The sequence below is a fragment of the Polyergus mexicanus genome, unplaced genomic scaffold (assembly GCF_030449975.1).
Source record: "Polyergus mexicanus isolate NDT 795.1 unplaced genomic scaffold, iyPolMexi1.0 SCAF_1, whole genome shotgun sequence".
NCBI classification, from domain to species: Eukaryota; Metazoa; Arthropoda; class Insecta; order Hymenoptera; family Formicidae; genus Polyergus; species Polyergus mexicanus.
In genome coordinates this window covers 13,191,186-13,215,127 of record NW_027223321.1, presented here as the reverse complement: position 1 = coordinate 13,215,127, position 23,942 = coordinate 13,191,186, and the positions used below count along the sequence as shown (strand labels likewise).

The window sequence follows — 23,942 nt, the reverse complement described above, 5'->3', positions numbered from 1 at the left end:
TTCGTTCTCGAATATAGAAGAAACTGATCAGTAATAATTTACACACACAACTGTGGTTTAGATATTTTTATTATTAATCTATAATCTCAGAGAATTAAATTTATTGAATAATATTTTGTAAAAAAATTGTTAAGTTATAGATTTAAAACGTTTGTATGGCAAACAAAGAATCTAATAGGATTGCTCATGAGAGAAACATGGAATCCACCTCTGTAGTATCTAGCTACTCAAATTCAAATGTGAAACAAATCAGATTGGAAGATTATATAAAAGATATCTACATTTCTGAATTTTCTATGGAATGGGAAGGAAATATACTGAACTTGATACCTCGCAGAGATAGACGAATACATTCCTCTTTCATAAACTCGGTATTAGACGAGGTAAAAAAAATATACATCGATGATATGAAAGATTTCGTATTGAGGTCCATATTATCCTGCAAAATGTACACGAGAAGACACGTTGTTTGCGAGGAGTACGACGTTCCCGCTAGCCCGAAGCGAAGCATCACCGAAGAAAATATGATGTACGATCGGACGATATTTTTAAAACGCCGTAATCAATTGGCCGAGAGATATTTCCTCTCATATCCGATAATCAGACACGTTATAAATACAGCGCATCGTATTTTGCCTACGGTAATTTGTGACTTCGAACGTTATCGCGAACTTGGGACGCTGACGTTGCATAGTTTTCGAAGCATGATCCTTAAAGACATTAAGAGAGGTACTTTAGTGATAGCTAATCAATTTTACACCGAAACGTTTAAAGCCGTGCAAAGATCGAAGCAACTAAAGAGCATCTCCGCGAAACGTCTGCCTCGATTTATGCGGTGCCTCACTAATATATTTGTTCAGCAGATTCTCAATGTAATGATGAGATCGATCAATCATATAATAAGTATCATGAAAGATGGTCGTTTTTGTCCGCAAATTGAATTCCAACTGGTATGCGAAGGCGATCGACTTGTGACTAAACCGGAGATAGAAGAGATATTTTCGACGTATCACGATACTGTCAGCGGCATCGCAGATATCGTGCAAGATCTGATGCCTTTAGAAGAATGGTTGGACATCAAGGCGAAGGAAAGATACATAAAGATCGTGCCTCCCGACTGGTTCATCGAGAGATCGCATCACAATCTGCAGGAGACATTGGATGTTCTGTTTCGACCTGTCAACGAGCACGTGGCGGTTATTTCTGCTGAATTTGGCGACGTGTGTACGTCGAGTATCGAGAACCGGATATCGTCCTTAACTTCCGAACGACCGGATTTCGATGCGTATCTTGCACATATATACAAATACAAGGAGTATCTGAGAAAAACGAGCCTTATGCTCTCTAATTTGTATTATAGCGTAGGAAAGTTGGAGCAAAGCAGCGCCAAGGATACTCTGAGGCAGATCTGCCACGACGTTATAAACGCCCTCACGATGGAACTCGTCGAGTATCATCGAGATTTCAATCGTTCAATCTGTTTCAGCTTCGAGGGTCTAAAGTCTACGGCGCTGGATATTCCGAGGAATGCAAATTCCTTGATACAATTGGCCGAATATATGTCGCGAGCTTCAAAAGTATTAATGAAGGAGCAAGAACAAAAGATACGACAATCGATCTATATGTTGAGCAAATTGTTGGACATTACCGTATTGATGGACGAGCATGTTGACTTGAACAAGACCACCGTCAACTGGCTGCACGATATCCAACCGGTGTTCGCGCAGAACAATACGTTGTGCGAGGCGATGAAGAGTGAACTGGAAGAAGATCTTCAACGGCGGATAAACGCGTTGAATACGGAAGTTGATGCAATGTTCCCGCAGCTTGTTATCCTCGACGATATGGACGATATAAGCAGGATTGGAGAATACGTGGAGCATTACAAGGATCTGATAAAGAAGTACAAACGTATGGATAACGAGATGCAAGTTATTAACTCGGAGGAGAAGCTTTTCAAGTTTCCTGAAACGGAATTTCCGAAAATAGCCGAATTAAGAGAGACGATCGTGCCGTTTTACACGCTCATACGTACTGTTTATCAATGGCAGAGAAACAACTCCGTGTGGCTGAATGGTCCATTCGAATGCCTGGAGGCGTCCGTCATCGAGAAGAAGACCATGAATTACTTGGACGAGATCACGGAGATGAGCAAGACGATGAAGTCGCGCATCAAAATGTACGCGACGGCGAACAGGTCGTTCAAATTTTCCGGCATCGCCGACGATCCCGACCCGATGCAACAACCTGCGCCCCTAAAACTGTGCTGGCAGGCGCTCAATAACATTAACGAATTTAAAATTTATCTGCCGCTCGCGATCTGCATGTGCAATCCGGCTCTTTGCGCCCGCCATTGGAAGGAGATGTCGGCGATATGTAATTTCGATCTCACGCCGAACGCAGGAACGACTCTGAAAAAAATGATCAATATGAATCTGATGGATAACATCGACAAGTACGAGGTTATAAGCTTGGGCGCTTACAAAGAGCTTCGTCTTCAGCAAGAATTAGCCGAGATGATCAAAGAGTGGAAGCCGATATCCTTCGAGATGTCGACTGATGCGGCGTCTGGTGCGGTAACTTTTAAACATATAGATGACATCGAAGCACTTCTTGGAGAACATCTCATTAAAATTGAGGAGATGAAAGCATCTCATTTCATCAAGCCGATACTGTCGGATTTAATTGATTTCTTTGCTGTTCTCATAAGGATCCAAGAAACCCTTGATCAATGGGCGCGCGTACAATTCCATAAACTCCATCTGCAGCCAATATTCTCTTATCCGAGAATGGAAACGCGTCTGAATCAAGAAACTTCATGGTATCTCGAAGCAACGAGAATTTTGCTGGATGTTAATAATAGATTTACAATAAATCCAAGCTTTCGAGAGATCAAGAAATCCTCGGATTTGCTGCACATATTGAATGAAGCCAATGAAAAATTGGAGAGAGCGAGCAAAGGCGCGAGGGATTACTTAGATGTTAAAAGATTGTCTTTCACAAGATTGTTCTTTCTCGATGATTCAGAGATTCAAAAAATATTGTTCGAATCAACCGATATAGTAAAACGAAATACATTTGTGAATAAATGTTTTGCCGGCATAAAACGATTAAAATTTAATAAATTTAATTGTATTCAGGGAATTATCGGGCGCTACGGGGAAATTTTACATTTGAATAATAATACTTTACCTATCGACACCAAACGCGAAGAGCAATGGTTGATTCAGCTCGAAGAAGAGATGAGAGACGCAGTTCGCGAAAATATTTGCCAGTATCATCTTCCGATCGATGGAAATACAACATTCGTTTCTAATGATAATTTTACAAGCATGGCGATCGTTTGCGGTTTGCAACTTTATTGGACTTCTTCAGTGGAGAAGTGTCTCACACCGTTAAATATCGCAATGTTAAATTCTCTGTACGCGACATATGCCGATTGGATAATTTCGCTAAGTAACGAGTTGAGAAATAATTTGACGCGACGGCGTAGAAATCTGTTGATGTCATTGATTATTGTCACGTTGACTCATAAAGAAATTATAAGGTTGCTTTTGGACAGAAATATCACTCAACAAACAGATTTTGAGTGGATTGCACAGTTGAAATACTATTGCAACAATAAGATTGTCGAGATATCGGTATTCAATACAATGATTGAATACGGATATGAATATAATTATTGTCGACCGAGTATCGTTAACACACCCTTAACCAATCGATGTTTTTGTACTATATTACAGGCTTATCGTTATCATATGTATAGTGGCATTGTAGGTCCCACGAGTAGCGGTAAAACAGAGACAATCAGAAGCTTAACGAGAGCTCTCGCAAAATTATTTTACATCGTTAATTGCAACAATAGCATCTCCTATAATTGCACGGCACGGATATTCAAGGGAGTGATTTCCTGCGGAGCGTGGGTTTGCTTTGAAAATTTCGACCGATTAAAACTAGAATTATTATCAGCCATCGCTCAGAATCTTACACAAATCAAACAGGCGATATCGTCCAACTTGAGAACGATAAGTTTCGATGGTTACGATTTGAACTTGAACTTCTCCGGACATATGTGCGTTAATGTCGACTCGGCACAATTCAGGTATAACAATTTGCCGGATAATTTGAAAGTGCTCTTTCGTTCCGTGTCGATGACGGCACCGGATATCGGCAGAATCGCCGAGATCGAACTCTTTGCCGGGGGATTTCTTCACGCAAAAAAGTTAGCGGCAAAGCTAGTCATCAGCTACAAATTATTATCCGAGCATCTGGGAGAGAAGCGTCATTACAACTTCAGCGTGTCGTCGTTCAAGACAGTCATCACAACCGCGATCGATATGAAGCAAAATATTCCGGACGAAAACGAGCACATCCTGCTGCTACGTTCAATGATAGACATAAATATCCCGCAGTTATGTACACCCGATATACCCGTCTTCCAGAGTATCGTACGCAATGTTTTTCCCGAATCCAATGTCCTGCCTCCGTTCGATTGTTCGGCGATTTTAAAGGCGCTCGAAAGCGTGTGCGCCAAGAGATTTCTCATGTCGCACTCTATCTTCAAATTAAAGGCCATACAGATTATTGAATTAATGTACGTTTGTCGCGGTCTCATACTCATTAGCGATCCTCTGGGTGGCAAGACGGAAATTTTGCACGCACTCGCTGAAACGTTATCGTTGTTACAGGATCAAGGAAACAAGATTGGCACCGCTGTGAAAGTTGAAACGATCATGCCAGAAGTAGTGGACAGCGACGTGCTCTTTGGATATTTCTGCGATAAGTCTGGCGTTTGGAAAGACGGTTTATGTACCAGCATATTTCGTCGCTTCACGGAAGACACATCGACGGATCGGAAATGGTTGTTGTTCGACGGAAGCTTAAGCGATACGTGGTTAGAAAATTTGAATACGATTCTCGACGAGAGCAAAATGTTGTATCTGACGTCTGGAGAACGTCTTCCCGTGACGGAATCGATGTCCATCATCTTTGAAACGACGAGCACGATCGAAATCTCACCCAGTTTAGTATCGCGATGCGGAATGATATATATCGACTCGCATTCTATCGGCTGGAAGCCACATGTGCTATCTCATATCGCGAAACACAACATTTACGACGGATACGAGAAAACATTATGCGCTCTGTTCGATTGGACGATAAATCCATGTCTCGATTTTTTAAGGGAGAATGGCGATACATCTATGAATCGAGAGTTATATCTTGTTACGTCAATTTTGAATTTATTTGAGATATTACTAAGAGACGCTTGCGAAGATGTCGTTGAAGATACTGATAGAAGCAATCACTTTGTTGTATGGGCACAGGCTGCTTTAATTCAAGCTATTGCTTGGGGATTGGGCGGAAATTTGATCGAGGATTCGCAAACACGATTTAATGCTTTTTGCATGACACTCTGGAGTGATGCAGATACAAGACATCCGAAACCTGACACAATTAAACACTTGGATGTAACGCTGCCCAACGAGGGTCTAATCCAAGATAACTTTTACATCTTCGAAGGTGTCGGAAACTGGAAGTACTGGGGAGACTTGCTAAAAAACGAGAAAATCCCCGAGATATGCAATTTCAATCAAATTTACGTTCCAAGCGTCAATAGTATTAAGTACAACTATATGTTCTTGAAACACGTTAAGTATCGGAAACCTTTCCTCCTATATGGCGACATTGGTGTTGGAAAAAGTAGTATCATGTACAATTTTTTGGACAACAACTTGCCAGATAATTGTTTCTCCAATTTTTTCTGCTTTACTTCCATGCTTACGGTGACTAGAATGCAGAGATTGTTGCTCTCGAAGTTAAATAAGATACGACGCACCGTCTACAGTCCGGGAAGAAATCAGTTTTGCGTGAACTTTGTGGACGATGTGAATAGAGCCGTTACGCAAAGACCAGAAGCACGATCCGTATTTGAGTTGTTACGTCAACTTCTTAGTCACGGTTACTGTTACGATACAAATGAATTAAGTAAAATGTTTATACAAAATGTTATGTTTACGCTCGCGATTACATCAAGAAAGACCGATGAAGACATATCTCTAAGATTCTTGAGACACTTTAATATTTACACGATTCCTATCCCTACGACGGATAATATATTTAGGACATATTTCAATCTGTTATTTGCTAACTTGAAAAAGAATCTGTTCGCAGCAGACGTCACGGGAAGTGTAACTAGTATAGTAAATGCAACAATTGACATTTACAAGTCCGTGATGAAAACATTACGACCTGTGCCCAACAAACTGCATTACTGCTTTGATATGCGAGATATATCCAGAGTGATTAATGGATGCAGCCTGATCCAGAAGGAATCAGTGGAGACGAAGATAACATTTATACGTCTGTGGGTGCACGAAATCTTACGCGTGTTCAGCGATCGGATGCTGGACGAGAGCGACAAGGAGTGGTTATTCCTAAGAATCCGCGACGCAGTGAAGAATAACTTTAAAGACTCGTATGAGACTGCTTTCGATTATTTGCCAAAATACGAAAACAATCAAATTACCAAAGACAGTTTCGATGATCTCATATTTGGAAATTTTATAAATACGGAGAAGAGCAGCAAATGCAAGCGGTACGAGGAGATCGGTTCGATGGAAGCTTTGAAGAACAGAGTCATCGCTTACTTGGACGAATACAATGTAAGCTTCAAAAGACAAATAAATGTCGTCGTTTGTCGTTACATGTTGCAGTCTTTAATCAAGATTTCCAGAGTTCTGAGCACTCCAGGCGGAAACGTATTAGCGATATCTACCGTGGGTTCCGGCAGAAAGTCTACGACTGCGCTCGCAGCCTTCATGCAGCAGCAAAGCTTGTTCGAAACTACCACTGAATCCTATTACAATCCGAACGCATGGAGGGACAACTTGAGAAAAGTCCTGCAGGAGTGTGGAGCATTGCGGAAAGATGTTACATATTTTATGAACGAGAGGCAAATGAAAGACGCGTTCTTAAACGATATCAGCTGTTTGCTGAGCACCGGAGAGTTGCCTGACTTGTTTTCCGCCGAAGATAGACAGCGTATAATCGAGACAACGCGACTCCACGCTCAGGCCGGCGATCGAAATGCGGAGATCAGCGCGCGTTCGGTGATGAGATATTTTGTGGAACAATGCAAGAATCGATTACATTTTGTACTTTGCTTTAGTCCCACTAACGCCGCTTTCAGAACGTATTTATGTTCGTATCCTAACTTAGCGAAACACTGCACGGTGAATTGCTATCAAATTTGGCCCGATCAAGCGCTCTTGGAGATCGCCGTAAAGCATATGAAATATGTTAACATGCAGGAAGACATTAAAACTTGTGCGGCAAAATCTTGCGTGCAATTTCACGAAAATGCGAAAGAGATGAGTCTAAGATATCACGAGATGTTTAATAGAATCATTCACGTGACATCGTCAGCTTTTCTGCATATGCTCATGCTGTATACACGGCTGATGTCGAAGAAGCAAGAAGAAATTGTAGCAACGCGGAATAAATACGTAGCTGGATTAGAAAAATTGGAATTGGCGGCCGAGCAGGTCGAACAAATGAAGGCCACTCTGACGATTTTGAAACCGCAATTGGAACTGTCTGCTCAACAAACGGTGATTACCATGAAAGAAGTGGAGAACGAGAATGTCACCGTGGAGCGAGCTACGATCCTCGTGAAGCAAGAGGAGGAAATAGCAAATAAAAAGGCAGAGATTGCGGGCGCCCTGAAGGCCGAATGCGAGGCCGAGCTCGCCGTCGCTATACCAATCTTGGAAGACGCAGTCATGGCATTGAACACACTAAAGCCGACGGACATCACGCTGGTGAAGGCGATGAAGAATCCACCAGATACCATCAAACTGGTAATGGCCGCTGTATGCGTGATGCTGGGCGTTCCGCCGGATCGCACAATCGATCCGATTACCGGCAAAAAGTTCACGGATTATTGGGGCCCGAGCAAGCGTATTCTGGGCGACATGAACTTTCTGCAGAACCTGAAGGATTACGACAAGGATAATATATCGCCCGCGGTGATGCAGGTCATCAAGAAGACGTACATGACGGACAGCAGCTTCACGCCTCACATAGTCGCGAAAGCGTCCAGCGCCGCCGAAGGCCTTTGCAAATGGGTCCGTGCCATGGTGTCATATGACGAGGTAGCAAAAGTGGTTGCACCAAAGAAGAAAAAACTGGTAGAAGCACAAACGGAATGCGACGAAGCCGAAGCGTTCCTGAACGAGAAACGACAAACACTGGCCGCTCTAAACGCGAAATTGGCGGCGCTTAATAATAGTCTGCGGCAAACATTGCAGAAGAAATTGAATTTGGAAACGGAAGTGGCGACTTGCACTACCAAGTTAGTGAAGGCGGAGAAATTGATCGCCAGTCTGGGTGGCGAGAAGAGTCGTTGGATGGAATGCGCTCATGATCTACAGATGAATTATGACAACCTCGTGGGCGACACGTTACTTTCGTGTGGAATAATAGCTTATATGGCGTCTTATAATACTTCATTTCGCGATGAGATATTAACGAAATGGAAAGAATTTCTGGAGACTTCTGAGATACCCTATACTAAGACATACGATTTTGTAAGCGTCCTCGGTGTGGAAATCGAGATTAATCATTGGCAACTCTGCGGCCTATCCAAAAATCGCTTTGCGATAGAGAATGCTGTCATTTTAAACAATTCGGAGCAATGGTGCCTTTTTATTGATTCGCAGAACCAGATAAATCAGTGGATCAAAAGAATCGAAAAGAAAAATGATTTAGATGTCGTTAAATTGACAGATCCCGATTACATGTCAGTCATCGAACGAAATATCGAAACCGGTGTGCCAGTTCTGTTAGAAAATGTCGGGGAGAGACTCGAAATCGCGCTAGAACCGATACTGTTGAAAAATATTTACAAGAATGAAGCAGTTTGCTATATCGATATTGGTGCAAAATCTGTGAAGTATTCGCAAAATTTTCGATTTTATATTACCACAAGACTATCGAATCCAAATTATACGGCCGATGTTTTCAGCAAGCTCACCATAATTGATTTCTCGATGCCGGACGGGACTCTTCGAGATAAGCTTCTAGATATCGTCGTCGCGAAGGAGAGACCGGAGCTTCAAGAGAAATTTGAAGCGCTTCGTATTCAGGATGCCGTTAACAAAAAAATTCTTCAGCAACAGGAGGACAACATTCTGAGCACTCTATCGTCGACCACCACGAATATCCTAGAAGACGAAAGCGCGATACAGATCTTGGATTCCTCCAAGATACTCACTATGAATATCATAAAGAGGCAGGAGGCAGCCAAATCCATGACAGAGGATATCAACAAGTTCCGAGATGCGTATCTACAGTTTGCCGATCATTGCGCGGGCTTATTCTGCACATTGACCACCCTGTCCAACTTAAATCACATGTATCGTTTTTCGTTCTCGTGGTTTATTCAGCTATATGTTACCTCGATCGAGACATCGAACAGAAGTATCGTTTTCGAAAAACGACTGCAGTTTCTCAAATCTTCATTTACGAGGAATCTCCATTCCAGCGTCTGCAGATCGTTATTCGAGAAACATAAACTCCTGTATTCATTTCTGTTGTGCGTAAAAATTTTAATGGATGCTCGACAGACTACGCGAGAGGAAGTTGAATTCTTTGTCTCTTCAAATGCAGGGGATTATGATGCAGTTCCTGTGGAATCGGCGCCGGAATGGTTATCAGCGGATAAATGGAGACAAATTTGCAAATTAAACGACAAAGTACCCGAATTAGGCGAATTCGCAAATGACTTTCGTTCTAATGGCGCAGCTTGGCAGAAATACTGCAGCGCGATACCGTTTCGAAGCGATCTGATACCGAAACCGTGGGCCGACAAAATGACACAGTTTCAGAGGTTGATACTTGTCAAAATCGTCAGACACGACAAGATCATCGTGGAGATAATGCGACTGATAGAAGACAGTATGCTGGAGGACGTGTTTAATTCGCATCCTCATCTTCAAATCTCGGAATCGTTCGCAGAATCAAATTGCCTCACGCCGATTATATTCATCCTGCCGAGCTATACTTCGTCCCTATCGCTCGTTTCCACGTACGCGAGCACTAGAGGATATACCTCGAAATTCGTTTCTTTGTCAATGGGCGATGGCCCATGGCAAAGTACCGTTGACATTCTTATAGAAGAGGCGCGAAGGGAAGGCGGATGGATATTCTTGCAAAATTGCCACCACGCTGCTTCGTGGACATCGCGACTCGAGCGAATCTGCGAGAATCTGGATCAATCCGGTACGTCCTTGGATTTTCGACTGTGGCTCTCCAGCTGTTCCATCTCGGACTTTCCGATCAGCGTCTTACAGAACAGCTTGAAGATCGCGTACGACTATCCGCTTCGACTGAAGCAGAGCTTGTTGAGGGCGTATCGATCAGAGCCTGTAAAAAATAAGAAATTCTTCGAAGGGTGTCCCGGGAGGGACAAGGAGTTCTCCAAACTCCTGTACGGACTTTGCTTCTTCCACGGAATCGTCCGAGAGAGAAGACACTTCGGGCCGCAAGGATGGAACGTCCCGTACGATTTTGATCACGCGGACTTTGAAATATCCATTAGACAGCTGCAGGACTTGATCAACGAGACTGAGAATAATATACCATTTGACACGCTACTCTATCTTATCGGAGAATGTAATTATGGTGGGAAAATCATGGGTAGTCTTGATCAAAAGTGTCTAGGATATCTGTTGAATTCCCTCTGTAATACTCGCGTTATTAACGACAGCGAATACTCATTCTTTAACTGTACAGAATATTCGGTACCTCAAAGATGCGAGTATCGCGATATCATTAAACACATCAACGACATGCAACTGGACGCATCATCGGAAGCCTTCGCCTCCGACGAAAACGCTCTTATTGTAAAAGACGCTGCTATTGCCAGAGAATTCTTAGAATCCATATCTTATCTAGATCAAATTGGATCAGCGAACAACGAGATTGTAGCGCAGGATCGAGTGTTACGAGCAATTGATGAGATCAATAGCAAATTGCCTGCTTTATTTAATGTCAACGAGATACGCGATAGATATCCTCTTATCTCACGTGGACCGTTAAACGCGATTCTCATCCACGAAGCCGAATTAATCAACAATGTTTTAACTGTGATCGCGGACTCCTTGAATAATTTGAAACTGGCGTTAAACGGCGAGATTATCTTAACCGAGTCCTTGGAGGATTTGTCCGCGGAAATATATAATAACAAAGTTCCATATGTTTGGAGGCTGATCGATGTCGGTATAGTAACTGAATACTTGCCAAATTATATAAAGCTGCTTCTGAAACGTGTAAGCTTTGTGCAAAATTGGCGCGACACCGATCTGCCTCGTATTATTTATCTCGATGCTTTATCCTGCTGTAAAAGATTTTTATCCGCGATTCTCCTCACATTCTCGCAACGTCGCGATGTACCCATTGAACGGATTACATCGGATCTTCGAGTAACGAATGATGATTCTACAGACGACGACGCAGATACATATTACATTCATGGTTTGCGTCTATCTGGTGCTCGATGGGATACGCAGAAACGAATATTAATCGAAAGCTTGACAAATATATTCTGGTACAACATGCCACCGATACGTCTTTCGTTTAGCGTGGAGGAAAGAATTGTCGATAATATTTACGAATGTCCTGTATATATCTCACCGATTCGCTGTAAACAAATAGATATGAACAAAATAAGGGATTATATTACAAATGTATCTTTGGAAACTGACAAGTCACACATACATTGGATAAAACGTGGCACAGCATTATTCAGCCAAGTTGATGAATAATTTTTAAGGATATACGTATTTTTATATAAATAAAAATGGTATAAAATATATAATGGTATAAAAATCGACATAAATATCGGTATAAAAATTTTATAATTTAAAATATATTTAAATAAAAATGTAATAAAAAAAAAATATATATATATATATATATATTGAATGCATCATTTTGTTCACATTTTTATGTCTTTATTCGCTTTGTCATTCGAGCTGTGCGTTAAATAAAATAATAATTCTATATTTTCGGAAAATTTGTAATGATCTTAGTACAGAAAGGGCAAGTAAAAGATAAATAAACATATTTATAATATACGTTTCCAAAACACGAAAAGTATGTTTTCAAACGGTCGTTCGAATTGAACCTCCTCGATCGTCCACGTCCACATCCGGTCCGGTTCGATTCCGCGCGAAGGGAATGACAGACGGATGAAGGTAAGAACGGAGAAAGGTGTGCGTTCGGTTTCAGTGAATTAAAAGTGGATTTATCGCGAAGAATTCGCAGAGATCGTAGAAGAAAGAGCGGTGGATACGTCCGGAATTGAATCTCGCAAATAATGGCGAGCCACGATGAGTTGGTCTCGCAATTCGCCGATGTAACTGGCGTCGAAACTGAGAGAGCGCTATTTTACCTCGAGTCATCCGCCTGGCAGCTCGAGGTGAGACAGCACATTTTTACGAAACTTCGCAAAATAAAATGAGATTTTTCCCAATTTTCTCTTCTTGTCGCGGAACTCGAGCGTTTCTCGTCACCCGATAATCTCGGTAGCTTTTTATTAACCTATTATCACGCCATTAATACTCTCCTTTCTCCAGGTAATACATATTTTATGTTTCATTTTGACATTTTTCTTTTATCATACAATGCATTTGTTTTCATATCTTTGTAAGTCGTAGATTCGTGATAATCTTTATGGACGAGATTATAAGATTACAATTGTGTTGAAGCTTGACCTCCATCGTAAGATTTCAATTTTTTTCAACAATTCTGTCACATGCGTTGGCACATAGTATTTTTGCAGGTTGCCCTTGCTAGTTTCTACGAGAATGACGAATTACCTGGATTAGTGACTGATAATATTGATGATATTCAACAAGAGAGAGAATTACAAAATAGAACAGATACAATGTCAAACAAGAATGTAAAATCTGATTCAACAGAAGCAAAGGGCGCTAAACCAAAATCTAGATTTGGAACATTAAACGATCTTCAGAACAAGGATAGTAGTTCCGAGGATGAGGAAGGACAAGCATTTTATGCTGGAGGTTCTGAGCACAGTGGACAGCAAGTTTTAGGACCAGGAAAGAAGAAGAAAGATATTATTAGCGACATGTTCAAATCCTGTCAGGAACAATCGATTGCTGAGGGTCCCCCCAAAATGGGAGGTCAACAAAGGCCAAATACATTCAGCGGCACAGGATATAAATTAGGTCAAACTAGTTCCGATAGCGAAGGTATCTTTAATTTTTATTGTTTGAAAGAAATTGATATTAAACAGATAAAACAATATTTATTAAATAAATATATATATATATGTGTAATAACAGTGGTAATGGGAGCAAGTGCAGATCAACAATCTTCAAATGGTCTTATTACATTGAAATTATGGAAGGATGGATTTACAATAAACGACAGCGAGATTCGTTCATATGATGAACCTGATAACAGAGAATTTTTAGCTGCCATTAAACGAGGTGAAATCCCGGCGGAGATTCGCCAACAGGTACAAGGAGCGGAAGTGCGACTCGATATGGAAGATCATCGTCATGAGATCTATGTTCCATCAAAATCTAAGGTGAAAGCTTTCTCTGGAAAGGGACACATGCTAGGAAGGTAAATTCATCTTATGCTTTATACATATATTATTACTGATCTCTCTATTTTACAGTTGATTTCAGATTTTTATATTTTTTAAGGAGATTTCACTTTTGCAATATTACAAATATTTTTCAGTCCATCGCCAGCTACTGTAGGTATGACAGTTCCAACAGATCCTGCTGATCAAGCTGCCAATGAAGCACAAGCGAGAAAAGAATTGAATGTAGATACCTCAAAGCCAACGACAACGTTACACATTCGTCTCGCGGACGGCAGTAATGTAAAGGCTGAGTTTAATTTGTCGCATACAGTCGCCGATCTTAGACGATATATAATAACGTATCCTTTGATTTTTCTGAAATCTTTCTAAATTCCATTTGAATAATTTCTAAAATAATTGAGAGATTCGATTAAAAAATTTTCCTCAACATATAATATCAGGATGAGACCTCAGTTTGCTCTAAGGGATTTCGGCTTGTTAACCATTTATCCAACGAAAGAACTTGCAGAGGATAAAACAATTGAAGAGGCTGGTTTGCTAAATTCGGCTATAATACAACGATTGAAGTAAATCTTTTTTAAATTTCTAGATTGAAAGATGTATAACACAATTAGATATATACCAAATATATGTTAAATTGCTTAAAAATAAATTTCTATGAATTTTTATTAGAAATATAATACCTTTTTTTCACTATATATTTTTTTCTTTTATTGTATACTTTACCTATTTCCTATATGATGCTTTAAAAATCAATTATATTTAACGTTATATTCAAAATTTAGAATTATGAAAGTTTGAAAATTATAAATGCAACAGTTTTTTTAAATTTAATTTAACCATTATTTATTTATAAATATTTCGTAATTTCTATAACAAAATTACCATTTTTGTGAATGTTGTAACTTTACCATTATCATGATATAAGAAAAAACCAAGACATGAAACTACTGGAAATAACAAATATAAGGAATATTTTATTGTAGTTTAAATCTGAGAAATGTACAAAATATTAAAATAGCTGATCATGTTATGACTAATTATATAATTATGATATAACGATTAAGGCACCTAATATGAAAGACTATATATAATTAAGAAATATATATATATGAATTCAATAGTATGCAAATGGAAAACATTATCTAAGATTATGCTAAATTAATATGTCAGTCGTGCCAAAATTTCTATCACTTTATATCTATATCGAGCACATTATAAAGTCCGAGATATTTCCTAAGAATAGATGAGGTTTGCATATCTTGGGCGAATCTTAAAATTGTAAAGTCTTCTACTTCTCGACTGCCTTTGTAATTATCGCAATATTTATATTGATTTACAGTAACCAAATCCTTTCCTATTTCCTTGGTATACATATGGGTATTTTGCAATGTTACATGTGGCTTGTGTATATAAATAGAATGATCTTCTAAAATGTTCATATTGGATTTCATCTTTTTTAAGACTATTAATGTAGAATTGGCATATTGTTTATTGTCTGTTTGCTGCACGCAAAAAGTTGCAGTTTTTAGCTTATAACGATCAGCTATCAACTTGGTATGTTTGAAATCTGCCATCAGATCCATCATTGCGTGATGGTACTTTAAAACTACATATTCATTCCATGAAAGAGTAATAGCATAAGCGACATTGTTGTATGTGCGATATAAACAATCTGTCTCGAGAATTTCTCTTATGACATTTTGATCGATCTCCGCGAAAGGAAAATTCCATGGTACCACGGTATATGTAAACTTCCAAAAGGAAGTCAAATCATTAGCCATTTCTTTTAGCTTACTATTAAATTCATTTGAAATTCCAGAATCATATATGATAAAATTATCCATTCCAATTAATGCATAGAAGCTGATGAAACTTATCATATCTATTGACTGTGTCGGTTTCATCGATGATTGCATTACGCACACACCTATTCTACTGTGGCTCAAGCTCCGTGGCTGCACTTTTATTGGAAAGATAGGTGCGTAATCGAGATACTTGTTAGATTTTGTAACAAATGTTACTCCAGTGGGAGTCTCATTACTGGTATACATGCAAACAAAATGATACCCTCCATATCTTGAATTTTCTAGACTCATAACGATTGCATTACCAATGGGGATAAATTTAAAACTTCCCAATATAGGTTTACTCTCACTCTCGAAGAAGACAAGACATTGTATGTTTGAAACACTGTTTATAGTACCAAGACCAATCGCTCCTATCTCTTTACTGTTAATACTGTATGCAGAATATATGTACAGATCGTCCTCCAGGCGTTGCCAAGAAGGGATCGGTTCGTCAAACTTTGCATTGAAAGTGGTAAATATCGGATTGAAACCCGTGCAATTCGCATCTCTTTCTGGCCCAGGTTTACCAAAATAATTGAAAACTTCTAAGACATACCTTAATCTGTTATATTCATGTCTGTAGATGAGCAGAGATATGAGACTTATTACCGCTGTTACAGCTAGAGCAGCCTGATAATATTTCCTCATACTGTCAATGTTGATTTTAATCTCATATAATACTGTAGGAATCTCTCGAATCTAAGATAAATTTCTTATATATAATGCTATATTTTATCATTCTTATCATAAAATCATGTTTAGAGAACATTCTGAAAAAGAAAATATAAAGATATTAGATAACATATTTGTAACCATTGCTATGTGCATATATAATTATGAACGTTTAAGTATTCTGTGTTTGTAATTTTAACATTTTCATTTAACTAGATATATGCACTGTTTTTCACTAATGATAGTTCTCATAACCACAATCAATTGTTTATATTTTATTCGGCGCTAAATTTCTTACAAGTTCTAATTAGAGAATTATTACGTTATTTCGTATAAATTCACGGATGATCTGTTGGTATATAATTCTTATAATTTACTCTAATTCAATTACAAAATAGAAAAATGCGATTTCATACATACACATATAGCAAATTGCAGATACACTAGTGACTAGGTGAGTACTCTGCTAGTGCAGTGATGCTGAATGATGCAAGATGCACCATGCACATGCACCAATGCGCACGTCATGTGAACGATTGAAACATATCAATTTAATTGTCGTAAAAGAAATATGAACACACGAATATGTATGTATATATATATGTATGTATAAACGAAACACATATTATTTTTTTAACGTTCGATTTCGTGTTAATTCTAAACATTTTGAATTCAAAAAGAGAGTATTTCCTCCATTCCAAATCTATCTTTTATTGCTCTTATTCTTAATCGTTATATATATATATGTACATAAATAAAAAATTGTTACACACTTATTTTTCATTCGTGTTTTCTTTGATAGATAAATACAAAAAGCCTTCGTACTCTCATTTTCTCCAAAGAGAGAGAGAGAGAGAGAATTTAAATAAAAAATAAACTTTGTATGTGTAATATTCTTATAAAACTTATATTTTAGAGTCTGCATGCATATTCTTATGTACACTCTTAAATAATTAACTTAATGCTGTAATAATTTCAGTTTTATTTGTAATAATACGCATATTAATCTTTTTCTACATGCTAAGAGGATATATGACTGACTCTCTCTCTCTCAAGCAATAATAATAAACTTTTATTCATTCAATCATAATGATGTGATAAATATAAGTGGGAAAGTAGTGTAAGAGGAGAATAGAGGAGAATACTAGTTCACAAAAAATAGCTGACTTGAAATAAAAAAAGTAGAAATTAAATAATAGAAGAGGAAATTGATTGAATTCCAATCTTCTATCAGTTCAGTCACACTTTTTATATTTGTATAAACATAACAGTGTAGGTCCTTGTACTTGTCTCAGCAATCGTTATCACATAATAAAAAAATTATTTATTTAAGAATTAGAAAAAGAAAAATAAGGATAATCTTTGTTTTACGTGTAACTCCATCCATAAAAGACTCGTCATACAGTAACTGCTTCTGCATAATGTAATGTATGTTGAATAAATTTTCCCACAAACATTCATATATTACAAACATAGTCTTTCCTTGTATGTATATATACATTGAATAAGAATCTATACAATTGCATATTGTTCATACAATAGTTCTCGTACTTTATAATAATCTTCAGATATGCAGCCTTCCAATATTACCTTCCCAGCTTCGTGCTAAAATAAATATAAAGTTATTTATATGTGGTTATATACATTTTATATATGAGAATTGTCGGTATCACATATACTTTCTGCATTTAATAATAAAAGTACAACAAACGCATTAACCATTATTACAATAACACTATGAAACAAACCCTTCGAACGGCGATAGTGTTATTGCAACACCACAACACTCCTCCACTAAATTCTGATGGAATATTGCTTTTATTTAAAACTTGTTTAAAATCAGATAGTTTCAGTTCATTTATGAATGTTGTTTGATGACCCGGAACCTGTGGAAACACAAATATGTAAATTAAATAATGAATGTTCTCTAATCTATATATCTTTTTATTTGCAGTCTCTATATCTCACTTCGTTCAATGGCAAGGGTTCCAAAGTCAATATTTTGTCACTTTCATTGATTACGTTTTCGGATTCGGTATCAGCGACAGCGTCTCGACAAATTTGATCACGAGCCGTTATCATCGCATCTATCCACGCCACTTCGGAATCGCCTTTACCCTTCGAAAAATTTAGTCCACTGACTAAGGCATCGGTCAAACGTACCTATAAAAACAAAAACGTATTTTGTATGACAAACTCTGCTTTTTTACGATTAATTGAAATGAAAAATAAAACGAGAAATTTAAAAAGTATAATGAAGAATAATTTATAACACTACCACTATTTAGTATCAATGTTTAAAAACGATACACTTATTGTATTACTTGATAAATGTGTGTTTCTGTTGTGGCGTCCAGCGTCTCTCCTCTGCCTGGAATAAATACTCTTGCACCGGCACTTTGCGCCTGTTGTGCTAAAATTTCTGTATCTTTAGGCGAACCCCTGACCAACACTACTCTCCTCGGTCTCAACTGCGCTAAAATCTTTTGCAGGGACTCTCCATCTGATCTGCCTTCGAAGTCTATGTAAGTTACCGCCGCGTTAACAGTCATCGTACGTGAAACCTGTACGCATTTTGTCGGAATATCGGCGGCTATTTCTGGATGATGACTGGCTTCTTCTTGCTTCATTTCTACATTTTCCTTATTATCTTCTACTTCAGGTGCTGTCTCTGCTATCTTATAATCTTCTGGTCTGTAATAATAAATATAGTAGAGAACAAAGATTATTCTCATAAAACATATATAACTAAGTATATTTATTCAAATTATATTAAGAGAGAAATTTTTTGAAATTTATTAATGACTGTTGAAATATAAATACATGCAAATAATTTCACTTCTAGCATTTTTTATATTTTAATAATATTGTGTACAGAGATGTATGCAGAGACTTTTGATAGAAAGAGAGAGATTAAGTGTCACTGCTTTAGAAAGTTTGGCTATATTTTACATATTGCTGTTGAGTAAATATATATCTTTGTGACATGTAGAAATATTCTTACTTTATGATTTCTCCATATTCGTCTATTTTGATCTTCTCCTCCACGAATGGAAACATAGGATATTGCTTTTTACTTTGTTTAAAGAAACCAGGTTTACTCTCTTGCTTTACCAATAAATCATGTTTTCCTCTTCCACCGCCAACTTCTATTTCATCTTCTGATTCGGAACTCACGTCTGCAGTTTCCCTAATAAAACACATTACAAAGTCAAGTAAGATGTAAATATAACTGAATGAGATAGATAAATACAAACATGAGATATATATATACAAACATTTGTTCCTGTTTCATTTGCTCTTGCTTTAGCTTTTCTCTTTTCTGGTATTCCTCCAGTTCAATACCTTCAAGTTTCACTCGCCTCTTTACTTCAAGGGTAATATTCCTATTTCCTCCTTTTTCCACTAAATCTCTAGCAAGTGTACCAGGAGATGTTCTACTCGTTAGTATAATGCTGTTTTGTGGATTAGTGCACCATTGGAGAAATAGTTCTCGTGAGAACCCACACTCCATGTCTGGAGTGCTTGCAAGAACCACCTAAATATAGCATTTAAAATTATTTTTGAAATAAATTATTTAGGATATGTGTATATACACGAGTTGTATAATTTTTTTTTCTCTTGCCTTTGGACTTGGAACTTGGTTTAGTTCAACCATACTGTGACAAAGTTGCAAATGTTTAAATTGGAATGGATTATTGCGTGCACCTTCAAAGCTCCTCATTAATTTATCACTCATCCATTCAATTTGTGATTTTGCAAATTCTACAACGTTATAGCTCACATTATTAAGAAGGGCTAACGAATAAGCAAGTAATCCTGATTCCTTGTTACGCCACAGTTGATCCAACATATGTGCCAATTCTAGTACACGGCCAGCAGTATCTACACTGACTAATACATTACCACCACCTCGCAATGTTTGCAAGATATTAGCTAAACAAAAATATAAATAGATTATTAAAATATCTTTTATTCATTAATATTTTAAATAAAAAATATGAAATTTACTCATCAACTTCTCATCTCTTGTCCTTCGTCTAGCTTGCTGATATGTAGCATTGAATGCATCTGTTATCAATAATGATGGTCTTTGCAATCTTTCCAATTCGCAACCATTCAAGTGACGTTCTTTTTTATGATTGAAATCAACAGCATATATTATATCCTCTTCTCCAACTTTCACAATTTTCCAAATTGTTCCACCAATCATGTGTCCTGCTGGCAAAGGTGTCAATGTAACACCATAGCCCTTACCTTTCATTGATATGCTTTGATTGTATTTCAGTTGTACAATTTTATCAAATGCAGCATCAACATCATCCAGAGTAAATAAATCAAAATCTTCCATATTGTGACGGGACTGTAATATGAGTACAATACTTTTAAATTATCTTATAATTAATTTGAAATATATTAAAATTTTTATATTTTTATATGTTAAAATTATATACCTGATACATATCATACATAAACATTTGACCCATTTTGTAGACAGGTATGGTGGCATATATGGGACAATTCAGACCACATTTACCTACCAGATATGGTAATGCACCTAGATGTAATGGATCTGGATACGAAAGTAATACCGCATCTATTTGATTGACATGTCTGGAAATATAATTATTATATCATATTACAGTAACATAAAATTTTTGCAGAGGGATACCTTTTTAATTCTTTTATGAAATCTTGATCAAAGCTTTCATCCCATCCACAATCCAATAATATTCTTAATTCGTCAACTTGTAATATGTAACAAGGCGGAGATTCGTCCATCGCTCCAGAAACAGCGTGAAGTTTTATAATAGACGTCATTTTGCATGTGATATTTTCCTTATCGTATTATAAATCTATGCAGTACAAATCGCGCTATAAATATCTAATGTACTAATCATCAATTCTTTCATTCTTCATAAACTTTGTATCGCTCGTACTTTAGCTTTAGCAAATAAAATGACAATTTTTGCGTGACATTTAGATTTTTATTACAATATTATTGCACTCAGACTATTTATCAGAACTTGCAGCGATGTATAATATGTTAGAGAATCTGATCAAAACATAAAGTTTGTATATAAATTTGTAGCATAAATATAAATTGATCACAAATTGGTTCTACATTTCTTTCGGGATGATGGCATCGGTCTGTTCGCGCGTTTTGCTAGCACTGCCTAAAACCTACACATATTTATTTCTATTTTCTAAACTGCATGTTGATTATAGTTATTCGAGAAACGACACTGTCACCAGTCACCAGGACAAAAAAATCTTTATCCGGATTGGTCGATATATAAGAACATAGATTAGAAACCCAGCTTTACGTTGCACATCATATAAGTAAGCCAAGTTGCTGCAATATATAGAGTGATTCACACATAGATCTCCACAGTTTCGAATCCAGAGGTCTTTTTAATCGTCTATTACGAATTCAAATCACTTTAATTGAAAAGTAACTGCGTAAAAGAATAATTATTATCATCTTTGATAAATTTTTTTAAATAGGTTATAAAAAAGTAAGTAAGTTATTTAAGACTTATTTGATAAAGAAATTAATGACCAACTTTGCAAAGTTGTATACAAACAAGAAAAGTATTCATTATTTGATTATACATGTTTATAGATAATTTTTACACGTTTTATATGTATATTTAACTATGAACTACAACTATATAATAATACTATTATTAACTAATATAATTCGATCTAATAACTAGAAAAAAATGTTTCATTTAAATATTCTCTTCCATCAAACTCCAATGATTAATTTAGCTAGTAGAATTGCCTACAAGATTCCTAATCATATAATTCATTTCTAATGTAATCATTTTTTGATGTACCAAATAATAAAAAATTAATAATTCTATCTATATTAATAAAATACAGGTATTACTCTTTAGGTTAATCACTGAGTAAGTTATTGGAGTCTGGTTGAAGTAACCTTTAATCTAAAATAAATATTCAAGATTTATAATAAATATATAATACAAAATTAAAAATTTCTAGATTTTGAAATGTCTGAAGCAAAAGATAACTTGGATACTGCAAGAGCAACAAATGTTACTTTGGATACTGCATCTACAACAGATAGTCAAAATACAGATAAAAAGATACCATGCATTATTGTACTTGGAATGGCTGGTGCTGGAAAAACATCATTTGTTTCCAGACTTGTTTCTAGATTGCATGATGTAGGAAAACCATATGTCGTTAATTTAGATCCTGCTTGTAAAGATGTTCCATATTCTGCTAATATAGGTAATTATTATTTAATGTTATATTTACACATTTGATATTCTGTGCAAGTTAATAATTTGACAGTATTCAATATATATTCCTTTTAATATCGCATTCAATATTGTTTTTATCATTATGCTTTTGATCTAACAAAAATTTTGTACTTTCAGCATTTAATAATATTTAATTTAAAGAGAGCTATTTTTTTCTTTCTAGATATAAGAGACACTGTAAATTACAAAGAAGTAATGAAACAATATAAATTAGGTCCAAATGGTGGCATAGTTACAAGTTTAAATCTCTTTACTACAAAATTCCATCAAGTTATCGAACTTATTAACAAAGCTAGTGAAGAACACAATTATGTAGTTTTTGACACACCAGGACAAATTGAGGTCTTCACATGGTCAGCCAGTGGTTCAATCATAACAGAAGCATTAGCATCTCAATTTCCAACTATTGTAATATATGTAGTAGATACTGTGAGAAGCGTTAATCCTGTCACGTTTATGTCCAATATGTTGTATGCTTGTTCGATACTTTATAAAACCAAATTGCCCTTTATTGTAGTCATGAATAAGGTTTGTAAAACTATAATATATTTATGATATATATCTTTTCTTATTATACATTAATTTTTGCCCAATTTGGATATAATTAGCTAAATATTGATGAACGATTAATTAATTTTAGATTGATATTGTTGAGCATAGTTATGCAATCGACTGGATGCATGATTTTGAAGCCTTTCAAGAAGCACTTGATATGGAAAGTGGTTATATCAGTAATTTAACACGTAGTATGGCACTTGCATTGGATGAATTTTATTGTCATTTGCAATGTTGTGGCGTTTCTGCAGTAACAGGTGCTGGAATTGATGAATTTCTCAAGCTAATCGAAGCTGCTGTGCAGGAATATGAAATGTAAGAAATGCTATATATTTTCAGGATATATATTGTTACAATTCAATGCTACATTGAATGATACTGCATAACTTTTATTTTTTGCAATATAAACAATAGCTTGTTTTATTTTTAAAGCGATTACAGAAAAAAATGGGAAAAAGTTAAGCTGGAGAGGGATGCTCAACGACAAAAGACAGAAAAGGAACAGTTAGAAAAGATTGATAAAACAGCAATGGGAGAAGATGTACCATTAATGTCAATGGTTAACAGTGGTCGTGAGACCTCTGAGATCTACCTGAAACATGCATGCAATGAATCAAGTGAAGATGAAGATGGAACAGAAAACAAAGAAGATAAAGATGAAGAAAAGAAAGAAGTGGAATCATTTAAAAGTTTTTTAGAAAGACATAAAATGAAACAAATTAAACGAAAAAATCAGGAATCTAAACCTAGTACAAGCAAAAAAAGTGATAATGTTGATTCCATTTAATGTTATATGTAATTTATATATATAAAATTTTTTTTGATTAAAGAATTATGTGGTTAGCTTATTTACCATAAAATAAATAAAATTTTAAACTCTCTATTTTCATTGTTGATAATGATGACTGTATTTACATAAAGACAGAT

At 36.6% G+C, this 23,942-nt stretch overlaps 5 protein-coding genes across 7 annotated transcripts; 3 read left to right on the top strand and 2 right to left on the bottom strand.

Moving 5' to 3' along the window:
* The first annotated feature begins 155 nt into the window (after nucleotides 1–155).
* LOC138937642 (dynein axonemal heavy chain 7) lies at nucleotides 156–11,828 on the top strand. The gene has a single exon (XM_070304105.1). The coding sequence runs from the start codon at nucleotides 156–158 to the stop codon at nucleotides 11,826–11,828; it is 11,673 nt and encodes a 3,890-aa protein (XP_070160206.1).
* A 411-nt stretch (nucleotides 11,829–12,239) lies between these two features.
* Nucleotides 12,240–14,290, top strand: LOC138936130 (NSFL1 cofactor p47). 2 transcript variants are annotated; one of them, XM_070301253.1, is made up of 5 exons: nucleotides 12,240–12,484; nucleotides 12,848–13,280; nucleotides 13,374–13,659; nucleotides 13,780–13,983; nucleotides 14,086–14,290. In XM_070301253.1, the coding sequence occupies exons 1-5, from the start codon at nucleotides 12,383–12,385 to the stop codon at nucleotides 14,213–14,215; spliced, it is 1,155 nt and encodes a 384-aa protein (XP_070157354.1). In that variant the 5' UTR covers nucleotides 12,240–12,382; the 3' UTR covers nucleotides 14,216–14,290. The 2 variants fall into 2 exon arrangements, with proteins under 2 accessions (XP_070157354.1, XP_070157363.1); XM_070301262.1 differs by having other exon boundaries at nucleotides 12,398–12,484; nucleotides 12,837–13,280; nucleotides 14,086–14,289.
* Nucleotides 14,291–14,612: 322 nt separating this feature from the next.
* Nucleotides 14,613–16,693, bottom strand: LOC138936122 (uncharacterized). The gene is made up of 2 exons (XM_070301241.1): nucleotides 16,588–16,693; nucleotides 14,613–16,265 (listed from the first exon to the last, which is right to left on the bottom strand). The coding sequence occupies exon 2, from the start codon at nucleotides 16,141–16,143 to the stop codon at nucleotides 14,836–14,838; it is 1,308 nt and encodes a 435-aa protein (XP_070157342.1). The 5' UTR covers nucleotides 16,144–16,265; nucleotides 16,588–16,693; the 3' UTR covers nucleotides 14,613–14,835.
* A 161-nt stretch (nucleotides 16,694–16,854) lies between these two features.
* Nucleotides 16,855–21,356, bottom strand: Cpsf2 (cleavage and polyadenylation specificity factor subunit 2). 2 transcript variants are annotated; one of them, XM_070301228.1, is made up of 11 exons: nucleotides 21,108–21,356; nucleotides 20,840–21,023; nucleotides 20,622–20,781; nucleotides 20,179–20,530; nucleotides 19,793–20,103; nucleotides 19,446–19,705; nucleotides 19,172–19,357; nucleotides 18,492–18,861; nucleotides 18,136–18,330; nucleotides 17,916–18,053; nucleotides 16,855–17,772 (listed from the first exon to the last, which is right to left on the bottom strand). In XM_070301228.1, exons 2-11 carry the CDS (start codon nucleotides 20,986–20,988, stop codon nucleotides 17,680–17,682), a joined length of 2,214 nt encoding a protein of 737 aa, XP_070157329.1. In that variant the 5' UTR covers nucleotides 20,989–21,023; nucleotides 21,108–21,356; the 3' UTR covers nucleotides 16,855–17,679. The 2 variants fall into 2 exon arrangements, with proteins under 2 accessions (XP_070157329.1, XP_070157318.1); XM_070301217.1 differs by having other exon boundaries at nucleotides 20,840–21,356.
* A 220-nt stretch (nucleotides 21,357–21,576) lies between these two features.
* Nucleotides 21,577–23,802, top strand: LOC138937637 (GPN-loop GTPase 1). The gene is made up of 5 exons (XM_070304092.1): nucleotides 21,577–21,686; nucleotides 22,177–22,428; nucleotides 22,624–22,988; nucleotides 23,101–23,330; nucleotides 23,448–23,802. The coding sequence occupies exons 2-5, from the start codon at nucleotides 22,185–22,187 to the stop codon at nucleotides 23,800–23,802; spliced, it is 1,194 nt and encodes a 397-aa protein (XP_070160193.1). The 5' UTR covers nucleotides 21,577–21,686; nucleotides 22,177–22,184.
* Nucleotides 23,803–23,942: the final 140 nt, after the last annotated feature.